At 38.5% G+C, this 16,354-nt stretch overlaps 3 protein-coding genes across 4 annotated transcripts; 2 read left to right on the plus strand and 1 right to left on the minus strand.

The window, feature by feature from the left end:
• Positions 1-114: 114 nt before the first annotated feature.
• LOC119991517 (mediator of RNA polymerase II transcription subunit 33A-like) lies at positions 115-10,448 on the minus strand. 2 transcript variants are annotated; one of them, XM_038837864.1, is made up of 12 exons: positions 10,057-10,448; positions 9,874-9,984; positions 9,378-9,731; positions 7,976-8,292; positions 7,582-7,673; positions 7,130-7,499; positions 6,794-7,004; positions 6,596-6,710; positions 4,505-4,666; positions 2,878-3,508; positions 2,466-2,672; positions 115-1,707 (listed from the first exon to the last, which is right to left on the minus strand). In XM_038837864.1, the coding sequence occupies exons 1-12, from the start codon at positions 10,323-10,325 to the stop codon at positions 614-616; spliced, it is 3,933 nt and encodes a 1,310-aa protein (XP_038693792.1). In that variant the 5' UTR covers positions 10,326-10,448; the 3' UTR covers positions 115-613. The 2 variants fall into 2 exon arrangements, with proteins under 2 accessions (XP_038693792.1, XP_038693797.1); XM_038837869.1 differs by having other exon boundaries at positions 9,378-9,586; positions 10,057-10,073.
• A 2,019-nt stretch (positions 10,449-12,467) lies between these two features.
• Positions 12,468-13,345, plus strand: LOC119988145. Its single transcript, XM_038833087.1, has one exon. The coding sequence runs from the start codon at positions 12,645-12,647 to the stop codon at positions 13,227-13,229; it is 585 nt and encodes a 194-aa protein (XP_038689015.1). The 5' UTR covers positions 12,468-12,644; the 3' UTR covers positions 13,230-13,345.
• Positions 13,346-14,990: 1,645 nt separating this feature from the next.
• On the plus strand, positions 14,991-16,132 carry LOC119992537. The gene has a single exon (XM_038839278.1). The coding sequence runs from the start codon at positions 15,332-15,334 to the stop codon at positions 15,941-15,943; it is 612 nt and encodes a 203-aa protein (XP_038695206.1). The 5' UTR covers positions 14,991-15,331; the 3' UTR covers positions 15,944-16,132.
• The last annotated feature ends 222 nt before the right edge of the window (positions 16,133-16,354 follow it).

Genomic DNA, 16,354 nt, shown 5'->3' on the forward strand with positions numbered 1-16,354 from the left:
CGGCCCGAATACTAATGTTTACCAGTTTACGGACCCACAGAAATTATTTTTTTTGCAAATCTACAGAAAAAAAATTGAACTAAATAATAGTACGAAAATTTGGGTTGGAATATGGATCAATTAAAATTCAAAATAAATATTACTTCTAAAACTCATCATTATGCTTGGAAGGAATTAACATAGAAGTTTTGATTGTGATAATGGAATTGATTACGGTAACTCCTAACAAATACAGGACAGTCACAATAACTCTCCTTGTGGTGTTATTTCCTTCCGTAGCATGACATATCGAAGTACATAGAACTTCATATTCCAGGCATCTAATTGTACTCCCAGCAACAGAATCAGAGCTTTACAAAGCAGATTATCTATCCGTCCGTCCGCTTGAAGCTTCCCAGACTGTATGCTAATTGCTGTTGAGATAGCAAGGAACAAGTTCCCTCACCTTAGGCACAAGTACAAACGCCACGTTTGACCGAGCTGTTTTAAGGACACAGTGCATGTGCAGAACCAACCAGTTACAGGCTTACAGCACTGGAAAATGTAAATGGAGTTGGCAGATTACCCAAAAGGAAAGAGCAAGGATAAGGGAACCAATGTTCAGGATCCAAACTCAACTGATTGCATAAACAATTTCCACTACGGAGCCAAAGGCTGCAATCCCGCCTCTTTCAAGGAGAGAGAGGGCCAATTTCTGTTGTTGCCATTCTCTCAGTCCACTAGCCAATTTCGTCAGTGTTTCCAGCTTCATTTCCTGAATCCAGGCTGGTGTACGACTGATTAAAAGACCTATTAAAGAAGAAACATAAGCTTTTAAAGTGATCGGATGACAACCAACGGATATGTTCTTCTCCAACACTCTTGCCAAAAAGTCCATGTGTGACCCAACGATTTGAGCTCTTATGGAGAATGCCCATGATGGTGGCTCAGCCCTAACACCCCATTCATACGATCCTGCAGAAATCAACATATATGCCATTGCATATCCTTCCAGTATACATGAGCGAGAACCCACCTCACCAGTTTTCTCTTCTCTTGAAGAAAGTAGCCAGGTTGGGATGGTCTCCAGGTAAAGTTCTTTGACCAGCTCCATCCCACCTGCCACACATATGAGGCTTGCACCAAGTGTGGCTGCCTCCCTAGCCTTGGCAGCAGCAACGAATTGAGATGCTGCACTAGATTTCAATCGAAAAGAATCTGTTCTTGGCAATCTCATGGGCAAAACCCGAGTGTACTCTGCTACAAGTCCAATAATTATGTCATTCACAAATTGAATACTATGAATTGTTCGACAAGACCGAAGAAAAAGAAACCCAGGGGCTAGTGAAGGACGAACTCCAGGAGGTGCCACGAGGCTACCCAATAAAGCCTTCACACCGCTTTGATTGGTCATTGGAGAGGTTGAAGCATTCATTGATCCAAGGAAAGATATGAAGCAACTTCTCAGAAGTTGGGAAACAGCTTCTTTTTTACGTATGAGCATAGCGCGAGAACATGTTACAACAATGAAGTTATGCCAGCGTCGTATCTTTTGGGACCATAATGAGCCAATTATAGAAAAGCTAGGCCAAGGGCAACCAGACGCACAATTCTCAAGGGCTGGCCCAACAACAGCCATGATGTATTCAAGACTCTTGTCAAGTTTGAAAGTAATGGCCAAACTCACAAGAGCTGCCATTGGTAGAGGAAGCATTACAGGTGAAGTCCCTGCAAGTCATAATCACCAAAGCCTTAGCAAGGATCATGTATAAAATGATTCTGGCATAACGTTGACATATGGCATCCAATATGCTAAAATAAAAACCAAAATTACATTCACCCTACTTCGTTATTAAGAAAAGAACAGAAAAAACTTCTGGAAGGTCTTCATTTGTGTCGAAATGAAAGACTTGTTGACAACATACTCGGTTAGTCAAAAATTAAAATGGGCTTCAATAAACTTTGGTGGTAGGAGCAACCACCTTTGCGCTTTTATTTATTATTTTGTTAAAGTAAGTTATTATTGAGTTTTAACTGAAATGAAACAAGACGTCCCAAAACATTATCAGGTAAATTAAGTAAAAAATCCTCCTGGCAGCACATGTCTTTCAACTATTTATTTAAACAAGACAAATACATACATCAGGTCGACATACACTATGCATGATTTTTCTTAGTGCCAACAATAAATTTTCAGGGACAATGATGTTTTTCAGATTAAACATAGAAGATGTTAGAAAAATAACCAGAACAAGAATTATACATCACCACAGATATATAGACAGCAATTGGATCTATTTGTTATATTATACAACAAAATATTCATGCGTCTATATATATATGAGACTAAGTACATTCATGTGTGCACTCTTGAATGCATATATTTTATTTTAGTGCCTTCAATAATTTTCTTATTAAACTTGAAGAAAAACAAAACCAGATTTTTATGACATATTTGATGAAAGGAAAGAATCAAAGGAATCTACCATACGAAAAGCTTGGTATGTTGACACCTGCAGCAGCAAGGATTTCTTTCATATCAGATTCAAGAATTGGAAGGACATTAGCTGGACTAGGCCAATCAATTCCATTCATTGTAACTGGTTTCCAAACACCACGAGTGACCTCTGCAGTGAAGTAACTGATTATAGCAGCAACAGATGCAGGCAGAAAATCTACCAGGTTCCTTAGACCTGCAGAATTTGTGCCGATTAAGAAAGGGTAAATAACATACACGGCCAACATTTTCAAACATCAGCCTTTTTCCTACAAACATAAGCATGTGGGACTCGAAATTTAAATAGAAAGAATAACCAACAATCATCTCAACACTGAAAGCATACAAGAAAAAATAAAAAAAAATTAAGAACCTCAAACAAAAAATAGCCATTAATTGACCTGTTGTCAAGTCTCGAGACGAAACTCTTCCATGAGCACAAGCTGTTAAAAATGCCTCAAGAACAAATGGAATAGCTTCCAAGAGTTCCCATGCAGGAAGCATAGGGTAATTATCTTCTCCACTGTTTGATATTGTTGAATCTGATGTTGCACTGCCGCTGGTCATTTTCCAGTACATCGCCTTTATAATTTTGTCCGCTACTTGGTGAACAGGATTTTCATTGCAGAGGCCAGAAAGTGTCGAAGCTATACAAGATTTGTTTAGACAATACCAAGATCGTAATTTGGGGTAGCATTCAATATATGTAGGTTTGATTTTTGCAACATCAGCCATGTTCACATTCGCACTCATTCTATTTGAAATCATAGAATTATGTGACTCACTGCGGCTATTGTGCAATGCTAAAAGATACTCAAGAGCAAGTTCGCTTCTAGCTGCACCTCCACCCTTAATGCACTGCTCAAGCGGGGGTCTATAAAATTTCCATAGACGAAGAAGAAAGAGAAATGCGGAAGAAAAAATAATGTAAATCGAGGGCTCATCACCTGCCCTCGACTTGTGAACTGATGTTGGCACAAGTGACCCAAAAACCTCACAGAGGGGCATTAAAGAAGCTGCCAGTTCAGGGATCTGTAGCAAGCAGAATGCATGTAAGCTTTAATTTACAGCACTTCACTATCATTAACTGGGAGAAATAGGGAGGGGGAAAAAGAAACTACAGCAGAAAATTTATGAGCTGTCTCGAAATCAGATATTTGCGGGAATTGAGCCTAGTATACATCCTAACCAAGAGATTAGGAGGGCTTGTTTGACTTGGCCTCCAAATTACGCAAAATATAACCATTTCGACAAAATCTGTTTCATCAGTTATGATTGTTCTGGCTACAACAATATATGAGATATATGCATAAATAATAAGGCATGGTGTGTGAAGTGCTACTAATTCATATTGTTATGTTAGCAAATCAATCATCATCACCAAATCCATCATCCAAAATGATGGGAATAGGCTTATCTGAGCAAATCAATATGACATACAAAAATAACCATGGTGGTATACCAAATGTTCAGATTAGGTCCACATAAATATTTCTATGGGGCATTATACAATATATCCATACAAAAACCAAACTGTCACGTCATTTTGACTTTGAAAACTGTGTCGTACATTGAATCTCTACAAAAACCATTCTCTCTCATTTACTCAATAAGAAATAGAAACTTAGAAAGAAAGAAAAAAAGATTAAAAACAATAATTAGTATGTCCAACTAATACCATGACAGTTCTGTTGATCATTTTACAATTGCCGAGCACGGATACACTGTAACACAATTTAGTGAAATTAATATCCACTTTTTCATAATAGTCGAGAAACACCAGCCATAGAGCAAATCAGTGTCTTTATATGAGACAAGTTGCAGAAAGCAAAACCAAGTTTAAACCAGCGGATTGCCTTAATATGCTAACTAGCCAATAAATACTTGGCTATCATAAATGAGGCATATAACAGCATAATGTTTCACTGTAACATGCCAGGTAAAGCGATTCCCATAGTAAAAGACCAAGATATATGCCACTCATACTGCTCATTACCCCGCTAGACAAGATGGCGCAGAAATACTTACCACACCATGCAGAGAAAGTATGTGAACCGTATCAATAGAGGAAGCTCCGGAAAGGATAGCACTTAACATGGGCATATAGTCGATTAGGTGACTCTTCGACCCACTAAACTTACGAGGTACAGGAGGAGAAAGAAGCTTGACCACATAATGCACCACATGTTCCTGCCAGCGAAATAATTCCAAAATGGTTGAAGAAAATTTCTTTCAAAAAGAATGCTAAGGTTAAGTGCCAAGTGCTCAAACCCCAATACAGAAAAGAAAATAAAGAACTCTCAGATTCACCATGGACAATCTACAAAACCTACGCCAATGACTAATCAGTAGGCAAAATCTTCTGTAAATGGCCTTGCAGAAGAGAACTACAGGTGGTATTATTTTTAATTGGTGCCTCATTTCCACTCCGGCCATTGCTAAACTTACATTTTCATACGTTCTGTCTTAGTCCTAATTATTTTAAACCCTTATAAAAAAAACTCAGATAAAGTAAATATCGTTCTTCCTTTCCAAGAATGTCATAGGATATCTTAAAATATTATGACAAGAATCCTTGTTGAACATAATTGGCGGTAGCATAAATTTTGAGTTTTTAATGAGATGATATTACGCTATAAGCCATCTTGCTTTCCGTGTTATCATTTTAAAGTTTGATAGGCACTCTTCAATAGAGGGCCAAACTTGGCCTAATGGTAAAGTAGCTCCACCGCAACCTAGGGTCGCAGGTTCAAATCCTCGAAATAGTTTTGAGTAATGCAGTCTGAAGGTTGCCTGCGTCTGCCCTCTAACATTTTTGGCACTCCTCAGCGGTTACACTTTTTCCTAAGTGATAGGACAACAAAAGTTATCCGAATATGTCATTTTATATCCTAGGATACAAACGTTCACACACACACAGACGTACTTATAAATACATACACACTTAAATATAAACATAAACACACATATGCTTACAAAAAGTATTCATGAGCAAGTTTTCATGTACAAGGATAATGAATAAAAATATTCATTTCCTCTTCAGAGTAGGTATAAAACTATTGCACTGTTCATGTTTGCCCAAAGGGGGAGGATACATCATATGAGAATTGGAGGACTCTAACATCCATTGCCACTCTTTGATTATTTTACAGATATTATATGCATGACTAATTACTTTCTTAAACAACACATGGATTGGAAAAGGAATTAAAAAAAAAATCATATGTTAGTTAAAGTTCAATCCATTGAATGGTTTTGATGAAGATCTAACTGGGAACCAATCTCTTTGACCGTAACTTGACCAGACATGTCCATATTGTTAAAATGGTAAGTTCATCCACAAACTTTCCCATTAGGCAGCAACTCTTTAGAGCGGTGAAGGATATTGGAAGGAAAGTTGGAATTTGGTGCAACCGTTCAAAGTTCAAACAAAATTCTCTAGATATATTTGGTTATATTGATGCAGATTGGGTGGGTGATCCCATTGAGATGAGATTCATTTCAAGCTGTTGTGCTTTTATATGACTGCCCTACAAGATGGAGAATGTTACAGTATGGTCAAATGTTCACATGGTAAGACGGGAAATCAGTTTTCATTTCCAAATTCTGCATCTCTCTTTTCTCAATTATCTGTGATCTCTTACAATCTCAAAACAACTTCACCTTCAAGTCGAAGGGCAAACCCTTGGCCTAATGGTAAGGTTGCTTCCCTGCAATCAAGGGGTCACAGCCTTTTTGAAATCAACCTAATTATGCTACCCCTATCTCTTTATTCCATGAAAACAAATAAGTTAAAATCTTCCACTCACTTTCATCAACGCCATCAGTAAGCATTTAAACTTCGCACCTCACAAAAAAAAATTAAATCCAAGGTAGTAATTTTTCTGTTGATATGGAACCTCCAGCTATTGCAGAACTAAAAAGTGACATAGAAAACAGGAAACATACAAATAAAAAAAGTACCATTTTCTTTGATATGCGACAACATGATTAAATAACACGATCAACATTTGTGTATTATATGCATATAACTGAAGGGCCAATGAAGGCTTTAGGCTACTATGTATATAAGAGACATTTCAAAACAGTAACTCAATTTTTCACATTTCATTCCTCTACCTGGATATTCCATCCATGACTGAGAGAGGCACCGCATAGAATCTTAGCAGCTGCTGAACTTTCCTCTGATGACCCATTGACTGCCATATGATATAACTTCTGTATCTCCGTCAGACTTGAGCAAGATGGCAATGGAAGACGTCAATACAAATAGACGACTTCAAATGCAGTAGGAAAGATATAATTATATAAATATACCTTGAAGCAGGTGTCATACAAAGCGAATTTATTATAGAATTATCTAATGGAGCCCCCTCCATGAATTTTAACCAGCAAGACTTTTGAAGTGGCGGAAAATCTGATGGTGAAAAGACTGATGTCGGTGCATATCCAGGCCATAAGTATGCTGAACTATCAAGCAACTTCCTCGCAATGCAAGCTTCAATTATAAGGTGCCTCATGTTGCCACCTGAAAGGCACATACCAATAGCTATAATACCTCATGTACCATTAGAAAATTGAAACGATCAAATGGTAAAATAATGTTACGGAGTACGATCCCAAGACAAAAGAGTGGTCTAAGTAGAACTGAACTGTACACTCCACTGTCCATGTAAAAAACATCATTTGCATTCTTAATATTAGAAATGAAGGCCGCTGCTTTTGCTGCAGCACTATTTGCCGCACCAACGACTGATGCAGGAGGCCATAAGAGTTCTGGAAACTGTACAAGGATCTGAAGAGAGGATATCAGTCCATGTTTTTTAGCGGCAAAACCATTCCCATCCATTTCGTGCCCATACGAACTATCTGTAGATCTGGATTCTGTAGCTTCATGAAGAGAAGAGGAATGCATTGGGGCTTCTTCCTCCAATAACTTGGAGATAGCAAGCGGAACAATAGACAAGAGAACAGAAAGACGGGACTCAAGATGTGGGACGGGGCCTTCCAGGGATTCACGTTCCTGTGGTACATGAACAGAATGTCAGTCTTACACTTTTAAATTTTTCTTTAAAAGGAAATGCTAACTTTGGGTTGATAACAACTCGTTGCACTAGTCGAAGAGCTGAAACCCAGAGCGCTAGGAACGTCTCTTGCCAGCTTGCTTGATTTAACACTTTGAGTGTATTGATTGCTTCTGTAGTTTAGACATCAAAAATTAATATATTGTCGAATTCCTGCCTGCAACTTTAAAAACATGCAATTTTCTTTGATAAAAAAGAGAGGGTGAGAGAACATGTTATTTTAAAAACACACACAAAGGCCATCACTTGGGGCAACAACAAACACACAATTACAGAAGTAAAGGTTTGAACCCAAGAGCCAAGACCTCACTCTTTGATACCATCTTAAGATTTGTTACTTTGTCATTAACCTTATTGGGTTGGGCATTCACAAAATTTATGCATATTCTAACAACTCGAAAAGATGAGATACCACCTTTCAGAACAACAATAGCTGATTCAAGACAAAGTTGCCTCCCATCCATTGCATGCTCCAGAAAAATATCAAAGGAAGCCCAACAAGCAGATCGACCAGAATCAAACTTGGGAGAGGACACTAACTTGCTTGACTCAATATTAGTAAGTATGCCAATGAATTCTTGCCTTTTCAACTGGCATTTAAAACTCAGAACTCTTTGAATGTTGACACATAACCTTTTCACAAGCATGTTTGCAGACTTGGGAATTGAATATTTTAAGTTAGTAGCTTCAAAACACTGCAGCCTTTGTAGAAGTCCATTGAATTTTTCAGGCCTAAAGAGCAGAGAACAAAAGGAGGTTAAACAAAGAGTGGTCATATTTTAGGTTTCTAACTAAATATCGACTCTGTAGATATATGTACGAGTACATGCAGAAAAAGGGACATAGATTTATGTCACCCTAGATGTTTTTGGCTTCTTTGTTAAATAGAAGATGGATTTACTTGACCATTTTCCCTTTGCACATTATAATTCACAAACTATATAACGCTGGAATTTTTTGCCATACTTACTCTATTCATTTACTTTTTAAAAGATGGTAGAAGATGATATTTGTTGAGTATTAAAAATCCACATATGCCTTGATGTAAAGAACTGAAATAAAGAAACAAAACCTTAACATCTTTTTCAACATGCTTCCATACGACACTACGTCAAACATGTTTCTTTGAAATGCACAATACTATATCTGACATCTGTATATTATCTTTTGATATCCCACATTGCTGGGTAACCAAATGCATAGGCCTCATGCCTTACTCCTAAATTTTGGAGAGAATGCTTTCATATTTTGAACCCATTACATCAAAGCATTTTGTGTCACGTTTCATCCTCTCAATGCTTCATCACTAGAAAAATAATGAACAAAGACAGACAAGCATGAAAAATAACTGAAAGTCATTTTGCAGTCTTATAACTCATTAAATCACACATTCATCTTTGATCTCCATCGCACTACGTCTCCACTCTCTCTTTCATCTCTGTAAATGTCTAAATCATTAAAAAAAATTCACAAAAACTAATGACCTTAACACAGAAGAAGGCGTCCTTTGTAATTATGAGACATGCTGAAATACTGGAATGTAATAACTAAAAAAAATTCATAGGATCTCCCAAGTAATAGGTGGTCATTAGGTTGAATCTGAAGCAATATTTCACATTTAAGTATCATACAGTGCACTTATGTCTTAACTGTTACATTCTTTCTAGCTATAATATATACACTTGCAATGATATAATGAAATTTGCAGGCCTGGCACTTTTAAAATGACCCTCCCCTCCCTGACCCCAAAAATATATGATCCACTTCAATTTTTAAGAAAAACCAAAAGGAAATTAGATTGAAAAGGTAGAGCATACATGTTCAAGTGAACGAGTCGGAGTAAAACCCTAGCCTTGTCGCTTGCCGTTAGTTTTTCCAACACCTCTATGGCCGCAGAAGTGTTTGTTTTCATTAAGTGCTCATGACGTTCATTTCTTCCAGCATTATAATCCCCGTGAGAGTCTACATCCATATTTTGATGATCAGTTTGTCCGGATGCTCCACTTGATATGTTTGGGGATACTTTCTGCAACCCCCAGTCATTGAGAGTGCAATCAAGCACGTTAACAACAACACTAAAAAAGAAGAACACCAATGCATGACCAAGTTCCAGAACACAGACTCCGTAGGTCTGGGATAGCTGAAGAACATCATCAATAGATTTTACTATCCTGTTTAAACCCGAAATTCGTCAAATTAACAATGTTTCAGGTAATTACTTTCAAATCATCATCGCGTATTAACTAATTCAAACCTTGAACAAGTAGGGAATTAAACATAACCAAAATAACCAAGTACGTATAAGCAACTTACTTCTCTCTGCACGTATTAATCTCAATCGGAACAAATGAAAGTCCAAATCTGTTGAGAAGTTCAAGATAGAGTCTATACACCTCTGGCTGAGACTGACGATGAGGAATTACTCTGTAGCCAAAAGCTGCAATGTCAGAGTGAGGGAAAAAATTCTTCCAAGACACCTCGAATCGGTTAAATTACCTGTGTGTGAGGAGGGAGATGATGTGGAGGGGATAGACGAGACCGGAACAGATCGCATGGTGGAGGAACTTCCAGAGAGAAGCGCGTTTGTCGCTGAAGCATAGACGGGAGACGAGAAGCTCCGCCAGTTCAGTGCTCGGTACGGCTACTCCAATGGACCAAAGGCATTTTCCGACCGCCGCTCCCCACTCCTGAATCGGCGCTCCTCGCTCTTCACACCCATTCAGCCTCTCTATTATCTCTCGCTCCAGTTCCTGCTTTCCCTCCATTTCCGTCGCTTCCACTCTTACTGTCCCAGTCCATGGAAGTTAACCAAGCCAAGCGTAGTAACGTTAATGAGTTATGACTTTCACCTAACCAGTGGTACCTCCGTTGACCGTTCGATGCCCACAAGCCACAAGCCCCACAACGACTACAATTTTTCACAACACCTACCAATTTTTTCTAGAGTAATTGGATTGGATTGAAAAATGGTGAAGTCCAAAATCTGCCACATAATGAATATATACCCAATCAAATGATGTCGATTGTTTTCAAACACAACGAAAGGGATTGAGAGACTCTGACTCAAGATTTCTAAGATGCAGACACATGAGTGTCATCTGAGTTATTCGTGGTTCTCCAATGATGATATCTCACATCAAAGAGTCATGTGTTCCAAGTCTAACTTATAAGGGTGGACAATCTTCATATTGACAAGTCTTCAATGATGAATTAGGAGGCCAATTCTCTATGAGTGGACTTGCTTGAGTCCAGACCCACAAAATCCCTTTGGGTGTGTGCGTCCTCACTGCATCCATTGCAGTTTTCAAACCCCGTGTTGATGCGGCTACGTGTAGCATGCATGAGGGTATGGCCATGGGTGGCGTACGACGCAGGCTTGGGCAAGTTGTGAGTATGTGTTTAGGTTGGGTTGCATGCACGTTCTCGGGGTGGGAATGATGCGGTTATTATATCTCACATCAAATAGTCATGAGTTCCAAGTGCAGTTTATAAGGATGGACAATCCTCATATTGGCAAACCGATTTTAAGTGATGAGTTACGCTCATTTCTTGTGATTGGACTTACCTGAGCATAGGTAAACGAAATCCCTTTGCTGTGTGTGTCATAGCTGCATCAATTTGTTAAATTTAATATTTAATAACTTCACATTTGTTCCCTTTGTGATGAGTCCATTGTTGTACTTCCCATATCATCCACTCCATCGTTCTCTCTTAAGAATTGATAATTTGACACTCTTCATCCTCTTCGAGGCCAAACAGATCGGGAAGTTAGGTACCAGTGGGCTTAGGGGTTGTAGTTACCGCCATTAGAAGCCCGTCTTTGGCCAGTCAATGGGCCTTTTGATCCTTTACTAAAAGTCTAAAAGGTATTATATAAAGTTATAAACTTCCCCAGTCGGTAAATGAGCTAGCCCATGAATTAGTTAAATGGGCCGAATACATCCCCCATTAACTAATTTTCGAAGAGAGAAAAATATGCGGGTGTTTCTGTGGGCTCCGACTTCTGAGACCCTTGAGTGATGATTGGAATAAAATTATTATTATTTACAAAACGACAAACAAAAGTGGCCCATTAAGCTTGGAAAGATGTAACAACGTAAGACATTTGAACTTGTAATGTAAGCCCACGAAGCTAGTAACAAAAAGGCCATATAAAAAATCACAATCAAAGCTTGTACCGCAAGACATGTATGTATTATGATTTATGAATGAATAGTTGGTCAATAAGATAAGGAAAAGGAAAAGGAGGTCCATAAAGCCTAGTCATTATTAAAGAAAGGATTCAGACAGTTAGCAAAATGTTTTGAAGTTTTGAATGTCATTACAAGGTTGGCTGGAGGGTGTGAGTTGGGGGGCTCATGATAAATGTCCTTGCAACTTGCAAGTCCATTTAATTCGGACCATATAGTTTTCAACTAATTTGGTATCCATCGGCATTGTGCATTATTAATGCACCGATGTTAAATTCATGTTTTAAATTAGTTTTTTTTTAATAAGGATTTTTTAAATTAGTTGATTAGGATAATATCACCCTTTTTCAAATTCATGGCTTTATTCGATTATAAATTGGTAAATAACCTAGACATTTTGCCCCCGAAATTATGATACTTCAATTAAAATATCTCTTAATCCTAATTTTAAAACTCTTATTAAAATGTTCCTAATCCTATACTAATCCAGTGCATAATTCTTTCCTTATAATAAAAAGGATTTATGCTTGAAATCATTTAAAATCAGATTTTGTAAATTAAAAAAAAAAATCTTGCACGTATCCTCGTGTCGTTACTTTCCAAGTTTCCAGAAACGAATAAAATCATAAAATAAAATAAAATAAAATAATTAATTAAAAATATGAACTTATAAAGAAGAGTAATAAAGTTATAAAGTCATGTATACGGGACTCATCAAGTTCCCATGCCATATACTTATTGGTCAACTCGCGTCTGCAGATCTCATGATATCTTCCTTTTTGTGTATGTGTTTTTGTTTTCACTAAAAAAGAAACTTGTAACCCTAGAGAGGAATCTGAGAGTGAGAAGAGGGAAGAAGAAATTCACGGACTTTGAGATAACGCTGGAAAAGTGATGAAGCAGGGCGGAGGTTACGGTCACCGGAAGCGGAACGTTTGTTTCTGCGTGATCGCCACAATCGTCGTTATAGTCCTTATAATAGTGATTCTCGCACTCACCGTCTTTAAGGCCAAGCGTCCGGTGACAACCATCAACGCCGTCTCCTTGAAGGACCTAGATGTGTCGTTGAACCTCCCACGAGTCCGAGTGAACTTGAATGTTACTCTCGATGTCGATCTGTCGATCAAGAACCCGAACAAAGTCGGATTCAAGTACAAAAACAGCACCACGCTCCTTAATTACAGAGGGGAGCAAGTCGGAGAAGTTCCGATTACCGCCGACAAGATCTCGGCCGGCGAAACTAAGGCTATGAACTTGACTCTCACGATCATGGCGGACAAATTGCTCTCCAATTCGCAGGTTTATTCGGACGTGATTGGCGGTGAGTTGCCTCTATCCACTTTTTCTCGGATCTCCGGTAAGGTTAGTATTATTGGTATTAAGCTGAAAGTGGTTTCCACCACCACTTGTGATTTCACTGTCTTTATTTCCAATAGAACGGTTGGTGATCAACACTGCAAATATAAAACAAAATTATAGCTCTCTTTTTTATTCTTATGTACTTGATTATGCTATTGCTGATTTGCTGTCAATTTTCCATGTACGTACTTGTCTGATTATAAATTGGTATTGATAAATTTTATTTCTTCCATCAATTTTTTTGGGTTTATATAACAACTTTTGGATTCCTCATATGCATACAGAATTTACATCTCCTTGATTGTGAATTTGTGATGGTTATTTATTGTTTTGTGCTCTCCGTAGTACAGACAATAGAGTACACTCTGGCACTCTCTGTGGTGCTGACTGCTGTGAAGGGTAAAACAAATCTCATACACCATGCCTTAATAAACTCATACACCATGTCTTAATAAACCATGTCAAAGGGTCAAACTGCTCACATTAGATAACTTTTGTGAATTTAAACTTGGTCTCTTTGATTGAAGAATTGCCTCTGCTTGAAACTTCAATAATGATACTGTTCATTTAGGCAAAAGTTTAGGCAGGTTTGCTCTACGAAGTGATTGAACAAGATGCTGATAGAGAGAGTTCAGAGTTTGATGCTTTCTAATAAAACATATTTTTTAGCAGAAGTTCAGAGCAGAGTTAAAGTTACTGGGTGTTGGTTGTTTGACTTCTTCCATCAGATGATGCATGCACTCCTTGCCAAAAGAAAATGAAAACAATTCAAAGAAGTGCAATAACAGTCTGAGTTTAGATTTGAGAACATGCTTTGAATTTTTGATTATTTTTCTACTGCATAATTTTTTGGGGTTTTTAAGATTCTTTTCTCCACCAGCCAGCATTGCCTTCAATGGTGAGGCTGTCATCAAAGTTTAATATAAAGGTTTGGTAGGGTTGAATGTGATCTTTATTTTATATATATGCCAAACATGTGACTAGTGAAACAAGAAAGAGATCATTCTTTTCCTTGGATAATAAGTTCACAATCTCTCCTGTTCACTACTACCTTTGCTTTTTCTTCAAGCATGCTATCATTCGTGCTGATGCATATCAAGTAGGGTATGAAGGGTAAAGATAAAAGATTTGTGTAGAAAACTTGCATTTAAGTTCTCGGTGATTGCTAAGCGGGTTACGTAATAAGTTTCATGATGTGATTGCAAAAGAGGAAGATGGACACTCTGTTTCTGCCATAACAACCACATGGGTAGTTTGATGACGAATATTTTTAGAGTCAAACCGTATGTAGTCGGAAGGTCTTGAGTTTAATTCTATGGGAGCAATACTCTTGTAGCCACTCGTTGAATTTTGACTATACTAATCATGTTGTGAGCTGAGAAACTTTTGTTTGATGGTTTTGAGTTTAAACTTATATCAAATGTTAAAAATTGTGTACCATATCGTGCGAGCATCACAAAAGTGCGTGCAACAATTCGTGTAGGCGGGTGCAGTGATAAAAAGCCCAAATTTCACACCCGGCAACTAACCAATTAAAATAGTTGTAGTGCATTCGATGCATCACATTCACGAGGTATGCAGAATTGCGCATGCACGAGACAACAGAATTAAGAGAGTCAAAGGGAGCCTCGGTTTCGAATGTTGTCTTTGCTAGATCAAAGGTGGTAAGTGAGTTGTCGGAGGAACCCACTTATCTGGGTCATGTTTTGGGCTTAAATTGGAGGCCGCCCTCGATTATTTTGGACTGGACTATAAATATCAAAGTTGGGCCTTTGATAATTATTATGGACTAGGGCTAGATTCTGTATGGGAGGTTGCACTTGACCTTGGCTCCTTGCACTATATGGTTCTATCATCTATGACAGTAACCAGGCCACATTTCCTCCTCTGCGCTCGCTTTTTAATAGCTCTCTCTACTTTAGATGTGATCATATGCAAAAATACCAGAAATTACTGTTGTATAATAATAGCTTGGCCAGCGGAGCATCTACAAAGTCTTAGGTTGTGGCAAAAATTAGGCAGTCGGTGGTGTTGTACATTGAATTGCCCAAACACTTGGAAAACTCCCTTTCAGGTCCCATCAACCCGTTAGTTAGCTGGCAAATCTGTGCATTTAAATCCTCCTCTCCCAACCGTCTGGGAACCACCACCCCCCCCCCCCCTTTTTTTTTTCTTTTGCTGATTTCTCTCTCAGGAATCAGAATCTGGTCAATCAAGGATCAATGGCACAACATAAGGACCAGCCTTCACCTAATCAGAAGCGCAATCGGTGTCTGATTGTCACCGGAGCAGTTCTCCTGTTGTTGCTGCTGCTGCTATCCATCATTGCACTCATCCTTGCATTGACCATATTCAAGCCTAAACAACCGCAAATCCACGTTATCTCAGCCAACGTTGATGGCATCGCTCCTCGATTCTCATTCCCATTAATGAACATTGAGCTTAACCTCACCATCAACCTAGAGATTCTGGTGGAGAACCCTAACCATGCCAGCTTCAAGCATGGTGCAGGAAAGAGTTTCCTTTTATACAAAGGCAACCAGGTGGGAGAAGCTGACTTGTATCCAGGTCTGATTCCGTCCAGGGGTTCTGAGACACTGCCTTGCAGGCTCACCATCAAAGTTGATAGCATGACATCTAATGCAATGGGCTTGATTAGCGAGGCGGTAGCAGGGCACGTTGGTATGGAAACACATACCAGAATTCCAGGTACGGTCACCTTCCTGGGTATCTTCAAGAAACATGCTGTAGCGGCTTCCGAATGTCAATTTAGCATCAGTTTTCCCAGCATGAAGATCGGAAACCAGCAGTGCAATAGCACAACAAAATTTTGAGCATCAGGAAATGTGAAAATGGCTTCGATTTTTGCTAATTACATGCCCTCTCGAGCTACAGTTAATAACGCTATCCTTGGTACGCTAAATTCAAGCTTCTCCATGAAAACTAAATTAAGAAATGCAATCTAGATCAGTAGCAGTTTAAACAATTGATGAAAACTAGATTAGCAATGCAATCTAGCCCAGACCGATAGCAGGTTAACCCAAAAATTATTTCTCAACCCTTAACGGGAACACTATTAAGACATTGCCACCTGATAACAGTAAAATGAATATCAGACCAAAATCCTTGGTAAACACCATCCTGAGATGGCATTACCTGCTTAAAATTTAGCATGAGGAGGAGTTATTCCCTAAAGAGTTACAAATGTTGGTACACACAAAAAGATACTGAAGCAAATTTGTTCT

This window comes from Tripterygium wilfordii, chromosome 3 (genome assembly GCF_013401445.1).
Source record: "Tripterygium wilfordii isolate XIE 37 chromosome 3, ASM1340144v1, whole genome shotgun sequence".
NCBI lineage: Eukaryota > Viridiplantae > Streptophyta > Magnoliopsida > Celastrales > Celastraceae > Tripterygium > Tripterygium wilfordii.